At 35.7% G+C, this 14,919-nt stretch overlaps 1 protein-coding gene across 1 annotated transcript in view; it reads left to right on the top strand.

The window, feature by feature from the left end:
• VWA8 (von Willebrand factor A domain containing 8) overlaps positions 1-14,919 on the top strand; it is a 469,402-nt gene that overhangs the window by 306,706 nt on the left and 147,777 nt on the right. Inside the window, exons 34-35 of the mRNA XM_074191741.1 lie at positions 175-329; positions 12,902-13,097. Coding sequence (XP_074047842.1) covers positions 175-329; positions 12,902-13,097 — 351 coding nt within the window. The remainder of the gene's footprint in view (positions 1-174; positions 330-12,901; positions 13,098-14,919) is intronic.

The following is a 14,919-nucleotide window of genomic DNA, read 5'->3' on the forward strand; positions in this document are numbered from 1 at the left end:
TAGTAATACATCCATAGTCAAATGTAATGTTAGTATTTCTGTCTCTTTGATCTTAATTTTGGGAGAGACCATTGGTGAATAGTGGGGGAAAGGACAGAAAATAGATAACTTGCATTAACTTGTATTTTTTCCAAGAGAGTTTCAACTAATATGCATTTTAATTCCTTACTTCAGAATCAGAACTCAGCTTACCCCATAAAGTTTCAAGCAACCAATTATCTTCAGAAAATCTAAGTTTGGCTGTCGGACAAAAGATTGCTTCTCCTAACCGGATTCTCTCTGATAAGAATAGTTATGCTACTGTACTTGTTGGTTTCCCAGATCTCATGGTAAGCAAAAAGATAATATAATTATTGATATGGCATGTTTCTTAGGTGACTTACTTAATTTATAGTATGTAAGCTTTTTATTTTTGCCAAGGCAGTGGGTTTAAGTGACTTGTCCAAGATTACACAGCTAGGTAATTACTAAATGTCTGAGGCTGAATTTGAACTCAGGACCTCCTGACTCCAGGGCCAGTGCTCTATTCAATATAATATGTAAACTGTGATAATTAAAAAGTAATAATCATTTTTCAATAAAATGTTTGGAAAATAAATCACAAGTGCCCCACCTAACTCCTAGAATTTTAAAGTATTATATTTCTTTGTCTTTTACCTTAGCATTTAAATATCACAAAGGTATCTATTGTATTATATTATTTCCAGTCCAGAAGGAGAATGAATGAATGAGAGAATGTGAGAAAAAAAGAATTGATAAAACTCTAATGTATCAAATATTGTGTTAAATCCTGGGGATATAGAAAAATCAAGACAACTCCTGCCTTCAAGAAGTTTCTATTTTTAAGGAGATATTATACACATTATAGAATTTAATTATAGATGAGATGGTAATGCTACAAAGTCTTCAGGAGTACCATTGTTAATAAATCACTACAACTGATGATTCCCTCCTTACTGAAGTCTTAATCACCAGAGCCTAGGCACAATTCCACTGTCTTATTAGTGGCCATGTTTTCCCTATAGTTGACTGGAAGACAAACGGAAGGAAAAAGAAAAACAAAGATCTCTCATTCAATAGGAGTCTGCATGACAAAGTTAAATATCCAGACACCCTGCAGAGTGTGTGTGTGTGTGTGTGTGTGTGTGTGTGTGTTTGTGTGTGTGTACATGTATCTATCTATCTATATATTATTGTTGTTCAGTTGTTTCAGTTCTGTCCTACTCTTGTGATTCTATTTGGGATTTTCTCAGCAAAGATACTGGAATAGTTTGACATTTTCTTCTCCAGCTCATTTTGGAGATGAGAAAACTGAGACAAACAGGGTTAAATGATTTGCCGGATCACACTGCTACTAAGTATCTGAGACTGGATTTGAACTCAAGAAGATGAATCTTCCTGGTTTTCATTATGCCATCTAGCAGCCACAAATATATGACATTATCTACAAACCTCTATAGAAGATAGCAGAGTACTCAGTTGAATTCACCCAACATTCCCTTCCATGCAACCTTAAAATAATGCCTCAAATGAAATTTTGGAGTAACAAAGTCAGTAAAAGATCAGAAGGAGACATTTTTCCAGTTTAAGATAACTTAGGATGTCTGCAGGAGAGGTCTATAACCTGGGTGAGCATAATCCTAGAGTAGGTAAGGGCATCGGCTGTGATCTCTAGAGGTGGCCAAGGCCACCGCAGCAATTTTGGGATCCCTCAGCCCAGAGACAGGAACAAGTCAGACAACTGGTCAGAAAGAGATTTCAGAGAATCTTTTGCTGGCCCTGGCTTCAGCTGATACTGATTGGAAACTCTTGCCCATAAGGAGTTGTGGGTGAAAAGGAGCACTTATGATCACTCAGAAGAGCCTTTCCTAGTTAAAGAGCAGAGCGCAGACCAAGAAAGCAGTGAACATACTTCACCCATGATAACACCACTTTGGAAATACTGAAAACCTGCTGATCCCCTCAGCCCAACCTGAACTAGCTTTTAACACAGTACCTCCCCAGCACAAGGGGAGCAGAGACCAACTTATATAAAAAAGTTTTAATAAAAAGTGAAGAAATGACCTGGGAAATGAGTAAACAACAACAAACAAAAACTGACTACAAAAAGCTACTGCAGTGGCAGGGAAGACCAAGACAAACTTAGAGGACAACACTGGGAAAACAACCATAGGCAATACCTCAAAGAAAAAAACCATTTCAACCCAAAGTCAGCAGAAATTCCTGGAAGAGTTAAAGAAAGAATGCAGAATTGTAGAGCAAAAATTAGGAAAGTAAATGAGAGTATTGCAAGAAAATTATGGAAAGAAAATTAACAGTTTAGTAAAAGAAACACTAAAATCACTGGAGAAAAGAACTTATAAAGCAGAATTGAACAGATGGGGAAAAATGGTATGCAAGCTCACTGAAGAAAATAATTTAAAAATTAGAATTGGGCAAGTGGAAGTTAATGACTATATGACTGTGACAAAAAAAGAAAACAAACCAAAAAGAATTTTAAAATATGAGAAAATATGAAATATCTCAAGAAATTATAAAGGTAAACTGCACTATTTTAAATCCAGAACATAAAGTAGAAATTGAAAGAATCCACCTATCACCTCCTGAAATAGATCCCCAAATGAAAACTCCCAGGAATATTATAATTAATTCCAGGATTCATAGGACATAAAGAAAATATTGCAAGCAGCTTGAAACAATTCAGGGGCAGCTAGGTGGCACAGTGGGTAAAGCACTGGCCCTGGAGTCAGGAGTACCTGGGTTCAAATCCAGTCTCAGACAATTAATAATTACCTAGCCTGTGTGGCCTTGGGCAAGCCACTTAACCCCATTTGCCTTGCAAAAAAACTAAAAAAAAAAAGGAGAAGAAACAATTCGGGTATTGTGGAACCACAGTCACAATCACACAAGATTTAGCACTTCCACATTAAAGGATTAGATGACTTGGAATGATATTTAGGAAGACAAAGGAGTTAGGATTACAACCAAGAATCACCCATCCAGCAAAACTGAGCCTAATTCTTCAGGGGGAAAATATGGATATTTAATGAAAAAGAGGATTTTCAGTAGTTCTAATGAAAAGACCAGAACTGAATAGAAAACTTGACATTCACACACAATACCCAAGAAAAGCATAAAAGCAAGAAAAGCAAACATGAAAGAGACTTAATAGAGGACTCACTAAGGATAAATTATTTATACTCCCATATGGGGAAGATGATGCATATAACTCCTAAGAATTTTATCATTTTTAGAACAATTAAGGAATCCCAATAGATGGAGGTGTAAGTACAAGTTGATTATGTTGGGATGATCTCCAAAAAGGAATGTAGGTGTGAGAAGAAGGAATACACTAGGAGAAGGGAGAAGTGAGAGGTAGAATGGGGAAAATTTTCTCATTTAAAGGAGGCATGCAAGGACAATCTATTATAGTTGAGGGGGAAATGGAGGGGTGGCAGGCAATGCTTTAACTTCCCTCTCATTATAATTGGCTCAAAGGGGGAAAACATACACACACACACACACACACACACACACACACACACACACACACACACTCAACTGGGTATCCAAATCTATCTTACCCAATAGGAGAAGAGGGAAATAAGAGATGGAGGGATATATTACAATGAAGGGGGGGAGGCTGATTGGGGAAGGCAGTAGTCAGTAGTAAGAGACTTTTGAGGAGGAATAGGATAAAAAAAAGAGGATAGTAAGAGGAAAATGTGATAGAAAGAAATTCACAGTGATTAAAATTGATAATTTGGATAGGATAAATATATCTCTAGAATTGAAGGGATAACAAAAGGGATTGGAAAACAATCTAACAATTTTTTGTGTTCAAGAGACACAATTGGAACAGAAAGACACACACAAAGTTGAAATGAAGGACTGGAGCAGGGTCTGTTATTCTTCAACTGAAATGAAGAGGGCAGGGGTGCAATCAAGATCTCAGACAAAACATAAGCAAAAATAGACCTAATTGAAAGAAATAATCAGGCAAGCTATATTTTGCTAAAAGGTATCATAGATAATAAAGTAATATCAAAAATATTAGAGCAAATTTCTCTGATAAAGGCCTTATTTCTCAAATATGTAGAGAACTGAGTCAAATTATAAGAGTCATTCTGCTATTGATAAGTGGTCAAAGGATATTGTTGCAAGTAAAATTCAACCAAAAGTTCACTGAGGCACATTTTCTCAGATCAATATTATCCACAGGGCATGAGCCTATTAATAAAGCAAGTCTAATAGCTGCCTCAGTTTAGCCAAAAAAAAAGAATTGAAGGTGTAACTTCTTTTATAAGAATAAAGAAAAGAACTGAGAAGGTAAGGAAATCATACCATTGGTTATAGGATTGGCAATTATAGAGGGCTATAGAGGGGGTTAGGGCAACATGATTGGTTACATTAAGGAAAGTGGATATATACATACATGTAGGACCAGGTCCAATCTTCTCTGCCTTAAAAGAATACATTATGGATTTATGGGACCCGCTACATCTGGAAACTCCTGATACTGGACCCAGGGATATGGACTCACAAGAATAAGCAGAGATGAGACCACATTAGTTTGTGACCTCTTAAGAAAAAACACAACATAAAGGAGCTGAAGTTATGAAGGATAATAAATTTCCTTGGCACAAAGTGATTTGAAAATGGTATTAGGATAACAATTCCCTTAAAATTAGAATTTTTAATGAGAGTATCAAGCTTCTGTACATTACTTAAAGTATTTATTTAAAAATGATCAAAAAGAAAACAACTGTGGCATCTCAATTATGAATGACTAAACTTTTGGATTAATGAGCTTTTTCAGTCAGAGACAAGAGTTCTAAGATGGTTATATAGACTATGGAATATAGTTGCAAAATATAATCAATTACAGATGAAATAAAATTTCAAATACATGATCAATAAGTCATTTTCACAACATGAACAGTTTTCTGAAGAAAAAAATCAAAGCTATCTTTAGTCATGAAAAAGTGCTCAAATTCACTATTGATCAGAGGAAAACCTCATTAAAACAACTCTGAGTTATTATCATACACCTATAAAAATTGACAAACTCTGGAGGGGATGAGAGAAATAAATACATTGATAAATTACTGATGAAATGATGAACTGGTCCAACTATTCTGGAAAACAGTCTGGATTTGCCCAAAGGACTTTGAAACTCTGCATACCCTTTGATCCAGCAATGCCACTTCTTGAAGGGGTTCAAAGGGATGAAAGAAGAAAGGAAAACGATCTCTATGTACAAAGTAAATTTATAGTGCTCTTTTTTGGTGGCAAAGAATTGAAAGTTGAGGGATGCCCATCCATTGGAGAAGAACTGAACAAGTTGTGGTACATGATTATAATGGATTACTATCATGCTATAAGAAATTATAAATGGGGTAATTTCAGAAAAAAAAGATGGCAAGACCAATATGAACTGATAAAAAAGTAAGTCAGTATTGTAATAGCAATATTGTAGTGATAATACACTGTGAAAGACTTGGCTACTTTTAGAACTGCATTGATCCAAGATATTTCCAAAGTACCCATGATGAAAAAAAAGAATGCTATCCAACTCCAGAGAAAGAATTGATGATCTTTGCATACAAATTGAAGTTGAATTTTATCACTTTTTTTTACTTTTTTTTTATAATCTGGCTAATAAGAAAATGCTTTGCATGATTTCTTTGTTTTCTTTTTTTCTTTTTTGGTTTATTTCCCTTCCCCCCCCCCAAAAAAAGGATAGAGAAACCTCAAGAGAAATGGAGAGAGAAAAAAGTGTATTTCAATTTGTGTTCAGATTCCATCAGCTCTGTCTCTGTGATGAGTTACTTTCTTTATCATAAGTCCATTAGAGAAGTTGGTTCAATATCTTTTCCCACAGTTGCTATTACTAGCTGTATTTCCCTCCATTCTCTTCCTCCCACTCCTATTTATTCTATTCTCTCTATCCTTTCACCCTGTCCCTCCTCAGAAGTATATTATTTCTGAGTACCCTCTCCCAAGTTCTTCCCTCTTTTCTATCACCCACTCTACCCTTCCCTCCCCTATCCCCCTTATCCCATCCCTTTCCTCTCATTTTTTCCCTAGGGTAAGATAGATTTCTATATCCTATTGTGTTTATATGAATTTCTTCCCTGAGACATTTCTGATGAGAATGAAACCTCACTCATTCCCCCCACTTCTCCCCCGCCTCCACTCCATTGCAAAAGCTTATTCTTGCTTCTTTTATGTGGAATATCTTAGCCCATTCTACCTCTCCTTTCCTTTCCCCGACTACTTTCCTTTATCACCCACTGGCTCCATCTTTCTACTATATTATACCATTATAGTCAACTCCCCCTGTGCCTTGTCTATATATGCTCCTTCTAACTGCTTTTTTTTATTTTGGTTTTTTTTTTTTAGGTTTTTCCAAAGCAAATGGGGTTAAGTGGCTTGCCCAAGGCCACACAGCTAGGTAATTATTAAGTGTCTGAGACCGGATTTGAACTCAGGTACTCCTGACTCCAGGGCCTGTGCTCTATCCACTGCGCCACCTAGCTGCCCCTCCTTCTAACTGCTCTTATAAATGAGAAGGTTCATATGAGGTGGTTGAATTGTTTCTCTCTGGCAGCTTGTAGTATTTTCTCTTTGACTTGGCAGTTTTGGAATTTGGCTATAATATTCCTGGGAGTTTTTTGGGGGGAGGATCTCTTTCAGGAGGTGATCGATGGGTTTCTGTTTTACTCTTTGCTTCTAAGATCTCAGGGCAATTTTGCCATTATTATTTCTTGAAAAATGAAGTCCAGGGGCGGCTAGGTGGCATGGGGGTGGCTAGGTGGCGTAGTGGGTAAAGCACCGGCCTTGGAGTCAGGAGTACCTGTGTTCAATTCCAGTCTCAGACACTTAATAATTACCTAGCTGTGTGGCCTTGGGCAAGCCACTTAACCCCATTTGCCTTGCAAAAAAAAAAAAAAACCTAAAAAAAAATAAGGAAAGAAAAATGAAGTCCAGGACCTTTTCCTGGTCATGACTTTCAGGTAGCCCAATAATTTTTAAATTATCTCTCCTGGATCTGTTTTCTAGACCTTTTTAATAAATTTTTGTTTTATTTCCACCCATGGTTTCCCAAGTCTGAATAATGATTCCTCATAGGCAGAACCAAACCCAAGTAGCCAGTGGCTACTGTTGGCTATTTCAAAATCTTAATATATACATATAAGAAATTCCTCAAGAAATTATGATTGATTCTAAAAGAAAGTTATTTTTTCAACTGGTCTTAATTGGTACATTCAAAAAAAATATATAAAATAAATATGTGTGCATACGTGTGTATTTAAACATCAATGGGACATTTTCACGGCTCTCCACTGGCCTGGATATCTTTTGGTTTTCACATCTCTCCACTGGTCTGGATATCTTTTGGTTTTGTTTTATTGTTTCTTGATTTCTCACGTTTAGCTTGATTTAGTTCCATTCTACATTGAAGGAGTTGTTTTCTTCAGAGAGCTTTTTTATCTCCTTTTCCAGCTGGCCAGTTATGCTTTTAAGGCATTCTTCTTCTCACTGGCTTTTTGGGTTGCTTTTTTCCATTTGACCTAAGCTGGTTTTTAACATGTTATTTTCTTCAGTATTTTTTTTTTGCATTTCCTTCACCAAATAGTTGACTTGGTTTTCATGATTTACTTGCATTGCTCTCATTTCTCTTTCCAATTTTTCCTTTACCTCCCTTATTTGCTTTTCAAAAGTATTTTTTTTTGAGTTTATCCATAGCCTGAGCCCATTTCCTGTTTCTCTTGGATACAGAAGTTTTGACTTTGTCTTCTTCTGAATCTGTATTTTGATCCTCCGTGGGACGAAAGTAATTTTCTATGGTCAGGTTCATCTTTTTTCTGTTGTTTGTTCATTTCCTCAGCATATGACTGATTTACCACACTTCCAAAGCTTATGGGGGTTTTTGGGATACATCCCTTAGGACCCCAATTCCTTATGGGAGGCTCTGACTGCTCTCTTGCCTGTGCTGTGGTCTGTTCTCCCCCTCTGCTCTGGGGCTATGAGGAGGGTTCCTGCTTCTCTATGGTGGTGTGGGAGCCCAGACTGCAACCTGAATCTGAGTGTGGGCAAATGGCAGAGTCTTGCCCCAGGGAGAGCAGAGAGACTTCTGTAGTCTCTCCCCACCCCCTTACTGTCTGTGGGCTGAGCATACTGGAAGCAGCTTCTAGGTGACTCCACAGTTCCCCCACAGGTTTCCACCACAGGGCTGCTCTGAGGCTGGCACTGTCTCAGGCTCTGCACTCGCTCTGGTGTGGCAGAGTTCTCTCACCACCCCTTCAAGCTGTCCCAGGTGATCCCTAAACCAAGAGGTCTAAAAACTTGCACCAGGGACCAAGGTGCCCCCATGGACCTAGGTACCCCGAAGGCTATTCCTAGAAGGCTGGAGCTACTTTGCTCTGACTGGATGCACTGAGGCCCAGCTGTGCTGCAGTTCTTTCCAACCCCAGGTCCTAGTGAAATAGACCTTTCCCTCATATCTTCTAAGTTGTCTTGAACTGGGAAATTGAATCCTTCAATCTTTCTGCGGGTTCTGCCTCTCTACATTTTGTCTAGAGTCATAATTTGACGGCTTTTGAGTTTCTGGGAATTCCTGCCTTTTTGGCACCATCTTGGTTCTGTCCCCTGCATAATTAAACATGTATAACTGACATTAGGTTGTTTGCCTTCTCAGTGGGTTTCTGAGGGGTAGGAGGAAATCTAGACCTCAAAATGTTAAAAATAAGTAAATAAAGTTTTAAAAAGAAAAACTTTTTTTTTCCTATACTGCAGAAAAAAGGAATGGACTGAGGATAGAAAAATAATGTGACCCTATGATATATTTTGTGATTGAATTTGCTTGATGATTTTTACTATGGAAAGAACAACCTCAAATATAGAACTGTCATGCCACTTCGGGTGTGTTTGGGGCTGCTTTATCTTTGACAACTCAATATAAGAAAAGTTGTTGATCTGAACTCATTTCCTTCTTGGATGAACAATTCCCCTTGAAGAAAAAGATGTTTAAAGTCAAATGAACAGAAAACTGTTAGCCCTATCAGCCACACAGCCAGCATATTATCTGGTCTTGGATGTATCCTCAAAAAACCTTAACTAAAAAGTTCATTTTCTGTTCATGCCATTTGGGTAGGATGAGAATATCATTTGCAGTGGAAGATGTGAGTCTTGTTCATTATGTAGCTTTTCTGCCTTAAAATGTTAATGCAATTGCCTAAATGAGTCAGTTTACTTCACTGTATAAAATCTAATCTAATAATTTGAAATGCAAAACCTAAATAATAATATTGGGTGTAAAGTTCAGTCATGTGCTTTTCTCAATTGCATGAATTATCAAATAAAAAAACAGCTGTTATGGTATCACATTACAGAGACTGGAATATATTCTTGTAATACAGTATCTACTGTGGTCTTGACTATAGAATGGCAATAATTATATTTTTTTTCCTGCAAAACTTTTGTATCAGTTGTCTTTCTAAAGATGGAGATAGAGAAACTTAACATTTTGCTACACACCTAAAAGAGTTATAAATATGTCCTAAGATACCCCAGAACAGGAGTTCTTAACCAGGGATCCATGAATCTGTGAATAAATTTCAGGAGTTCCATGAACTTGAATGGGAAAAATTATATCCTTATTTTCAGTAATAACTTTTAACTTAAATTTAACACTTTTTTCAGTAATGATTTTTAAAGAAAATTTTCGAAAGGATCCAAAGAAGTCCATAACAAAAAAATTAAGAAACTCTAGTTTAGAGTTTTTATAAAATTTTAGAAAATACCATTTTAATATATAAAACTAATCTTACAACTGACTAGACTGTCTTCATTTCACTTAATTTTTTTCTAATCTTTTTTCTTAATGATGTAATAATATATAATAATAGCTTCTTTAGTCTGTGTAAAGATAACCATAAATAATACTGGCAGAGTTGGAAAATATAGGGAAAATGACAAATTTATTTTAAAGCATTATTTAAATTTGATTATTTGGTTTAAATTTAAATCTGATTTTAAAATCTTTTGTTATGTGGTACAAAATTATTTCTATCTTCTCTTTAAAGGAAAAGTAGAATAAACTTAATTTAAAAGTAGTGAATATGGAAAGAATCCCCTTTAATGAGATTAAATGATATCAAAATTATTTTAACATCTCCAGATTTTATTAAAATGTAATCATTTTGAGGCAGCTAGGTGGCACAGAGGATAGAGCACCAGCCCTAGAGTCAGGAGGACCTGAGTTCAAATGCGACCTCAGACACTTAATAATTGCCTAGCCATGTGACCTTGGGCAAGTCACTTAACCCCATTGCCTCAAATAAATAAAAAAAAAACTTTTAAAAAAGTTTTTTAAAATGTAATAATTTTGGATTGAAGATGTAAAATTATAATATTATGCACTATTCATTTTTAAATATTTTATGCAAATCTTATATATATTACATTTATTAAAAAGATGAATTCTACAAAAGAAAATTGTAAAATAATGTTGCTGAGAAGATAAATATAATTATATATTTATTTATCCTTTCACTGTATTTTAGTTGAATATAAGATATTCTTAATGAAAGTTTACATAGTTTTTAAATTTTTTGATTGACTTAGTAGAGAAGGATTTATAGTTACAGAATTAGTTTCAGTAAAAGATAAGATCTCTCATAGATTGAAGGCTAGTTGAAGTTACAAACTAACATTGCACATTGCTTTCAGATCTTCCAAAAATGACCTCTCAAGCACAGTAAATTACTTTATGATGAGTGCTATCTACAGTATTTCAATTTGTTTCCATCATGAATAGATTGATGCTTTTAATTTACTGTTAATTGCATTGATAAGAAACATTGATCATTTTTACTTTTCAAAGTAATTTCAAAAAAATATCTGCACCAGAAATTATTTTGAAAATATTTAATGTAATCAATGATAATTAATATTGTATAGAAATTTAAATGAGTGCTCCATAGAAATGCCTTATCAAAAGTATCTTTGTTAAATCAATTGCCTCCTAAATAAATAATTCATGAACATACTTGTTTTATAATAACTCAACCTAATTCACTTTACTATATTCCTAAATGTGTAGGCATCATGTGGAAATTCTCTTGTTTTATAGAATGGGATACAGTTTGTTAGAATGGAATTCTTCCTGAATAATGCACATTGCATCAAGTTTGAAACAATGTCCCTACCCTATAAATCTTGCCTATGTTACTTACAAATGCTAGTGGTATTTCCCTTTGAAATAATGGTTCTGAAATTCCAATTTAGAGCCCTTTCCCACTATTACCATGAGTTAGGAATGTGTTAAAAAAAAAAAAGTCTTGCTACACTATATGAAAGCAGGATGAGCATGAGGTCCTTGGACATAACTGTTAGCTCAGGATCATAGTTTCTCTGTCTGGACAGGTTTTTAGAAAAACAAAAACACTTGAGAATCTCATAGTACATAGAAAAATATTTAGACTACAGAGGAATGAGAACTATTACTTTAAGTTTTGTCTTTATTGCTTAAAGTTCTCATCTGCTAAGTAAATGTAGTTTTCCTTTTTTTCCTCCATGTAGTTTGAGCTATCTTCTGACAAGTATTTATTAAAACTTTTGTATCAAGCACTGTGCTAGGTACTGAGAAAAAAAATCTCTCCTCATAAGCAGCTTATATCTATTCTTTATTAAATTTATCATTGGCATATAATTTCCTTCATACAACAGAGCTAGTTTCTAGACCATTAGAGAATGGTTTTTCACCTTGTTATATTCGAAAATGAGTTACAGTCTAGATTTCTCGGTTAATTTTCTCTCTGCTTGTAGCAGCAACAGCTTGATCTTTCCAGTTGCTATGTATGGATTTAAAATAAAAATATTCTTATTTGAGGACTGTGGTTAAGATGGTAGTGTGAAAGGTCATGGAAAAACCCAGTTTTCCCTCATTTACTCCAGCAAAATTAGAATAACCATTTTCTTCTAGCTCATAACTGCATAAAAATATAGTCAACTTCCAGAGAAGCAAATGTCATGGCAAGCAGACCAGCCCAAAGCCAATTAGCACTTTTATTGGACATGCCTAAAGCCTATAGAACTTCAAAACCAAGAGAAAGGAAGCCCAGGGTGAGCACATGGAGAAGCCTCACCAGATTCAGAAACCCCATACTTTTTGTTTGAGTCTGATCTGCATCACCTCAAAGAATCTTGAAGCCTGAAGTAGTCTATATTAGAGGTTTCAGGTCCTAAGTACTTGGAGAATCTGTCTTCACTTTGATATAACTACCTGGCAAAAGACCATAACAGTCTGACCTGAGATGGTCCAAAGAACCCTGAAGACAGCAGCATTCTGAACCAGGATAATAGATGGGCTGAAACTTGCCAGCTTTCTGAATACCAAAAAAGATTGAATTCAGTGGCAGGAGCCCAAGAAATGTGTGACTGTAATTTGATTGTTGATACTCATTTATTATAAGTAAAAGGTTTTTTTTTTTATTTCCCGATATACAGAGGACATAGTGACAGTGATGCTCCCACAAAAAGGGAAGCAGGAGGAGAATCATTAAAGACTTTTTTCAATATACAAAAGAAAGCGAATGTTATTAAAAGGAAGACACAGACAAGTAGTACTGTTTTGAAACTTTTGAGTTTACTATATTTCCCCCCTAAAAACCAAACCTCTATATGATAGACTTTTTGCAGTTTCAGGTACAACCCTCTTTTTATATTCTTCTTAAATAGAAATATTTATATTTACTAGTGTTCATTCCCATAATTTAAAAGATATAAATACATACATAAATTATTTCATTATACTTGTGAAATGAGAGTTTAGAACTGATATTTAAGTAAGAGCTGAGTAAGTTATGACACACTAATTGGTTATCTTTTTCAGTCACCCAGTGAAGTTTACTCCTGGAAAAGACAGTCACCTTTGGGCACAAAGACTGTATCTATTTCTGATTTGTCTAAAGGAAAAAGTAAATCTGGAAGACCAAAACAGAACAATTGTGTGATACTATTAGAAACTAATCAAGTGATCAGAATCTTACCTCCTGGAGCAGTACCTCTGAAAGAAATTTTTCCAAAAGGTAAGAAACCACCAGATTTTCAACATTCCAAAACAGGGTAAAGTTAGGTTTGTTAGGAGTCAAGGGGCGAAGAAATATTCAATCCTATGAGTTTTCTAAGTTAAAAAATGACATGGATAAGAACTATCCATGGATTTTCCTTAATGCAGAAAAATCTCAGGTAAGGAAATTCCCTCTACCAAAGCAGCTTGGCACTTTCTCTGCATTTTATAGTCATATATTGTGCAGTGCACTGAAAAGTTAAGAGCAGCCCAGTAATGTCAGTAGCCAGTAAGTGTCAGAGATGAATCTGAACCCAAACCTTCCTGAGTCTGGAATAAGTTCTCTATTAATTACTTCATGCTTCCTCTCCCTTAAAAAAATGATACTGTAATAATTTTGGGATGAATTTGAATTTCACAAAGTAGAATCATAACAGTATCTTCCAATTAGGTCAATCACTATTCAGTGACTATTTAAGAGCCTACAACACATGAAGCAGTCTACATAATACTCAGAAACAATGAAAGGCAAAAGACCCCTAATTCTATAGGCTAAATGTCACCAGCTTCATTAACTAAATTTTTCATGTGACATGGTTTTAATGCCCTCCTGATTACTAGATTTGGGGCATACACACACACATACACACACACACACACACACACACACACACACACACACACACACACACAAACACACTTTTTAATATCAACATTTTCCCTATCTATGGTTACTAACCTTGGGGCAACATAGTAGGTTTTTTTTTTTTTTTTTTTTTTAGGTTTTTGCAAGGAAAATTGGGTTAAGTGGCTTGCCCAAGGCCACACGGCTAAGTAATTATTAAGTGCTTGAGATCGGATCTGAACCCAGGTACTCCTGACTCCAGGGCCGGTGCTTTATCCATTGCGCCACCTAGCTGCCCCTGGGCAACATAATGTTTTAACCAAATTTCAGGTGACTGAAGAACAGTGGACTAACTGTATTGTACCATTTTCAAAGATATGCAAATAGAAAATGGGAGAATAAGGTAGAACAAATTAAACAACCCATAACGCTAAAACTGATTCCCATGAAATATAGAGAGGAAGGCTTCCAGTGAGATATATAGAGCTTTAAATAATTTATGAGAGAACTTCAGTTGTGAGTAAACTGATTCCTTTGGTTTATGACTTTCTTTAGATGTCACCTGAATGATGAATGCAATTGAAACTCTTTGAAAATTTATATTCAAAAATCTCTGTCCTTACTACTCAGTTGTGTATTGAAACATTCAGAATTGACTGACAAGAACTTGGCTGATTTGGAAAGAAAATTTGGCCACAATCCTTGTCTTCTTTAACTCCGTCTTATTTTCTGTCTAAGGTCAATTAAGAAACTTTTTTCCTTTAAGAAAACTCATTTCAGGGGCAGCTAGGTGGCACAGTGAATAGAGCACCAGCCCTGGCGTCAGGAGTACCTGGGTTCAAATCTGGTCTCAGACACTTAATAATTACCTAGCCATGTGGCCTTGGGCAAGCCACTTAACCCCATTGCCTTGAAAAAAATCTAAAAAAAAACAAACCCTCATTTCCAGTATCAGCTAGTTAGTGCAGTGGATAGAGCCCTGGCCCTGGAACACCTGAGTTCAAATTTGACCTTAGACTCTTAATAGTTATCTAACTGTGACCTTGAGCAACCCCATTGAGTTGTAAAAACCAAAAAAAAAGGGGGGGGGAGCAGCTAGATGGCACAGTGGATAGATCACTGCCTTGGACTCAGGAGAACCTGAGTTCAAATCTGGCCTCAGACTCTTAATAATTGCCTAGCTATGTGACCTTGGGCAAGTCACTTAATTCATTGC

This window comes from Macrotis lagotis, chromosome 6, assembly GCF_037893015.1.
Source record: "Macrotis lagotis isolate mMagLag1 chromosome 6, bilby.v1.9.chrom.fasta, whole genome shotgun sequence".
Lineage (NCBI taxonomy): Eukaryota > Metazoa > Chordata > Mammalia > Peramelemorphia > Peramelidae > Macrotis > Macrotis lagotis.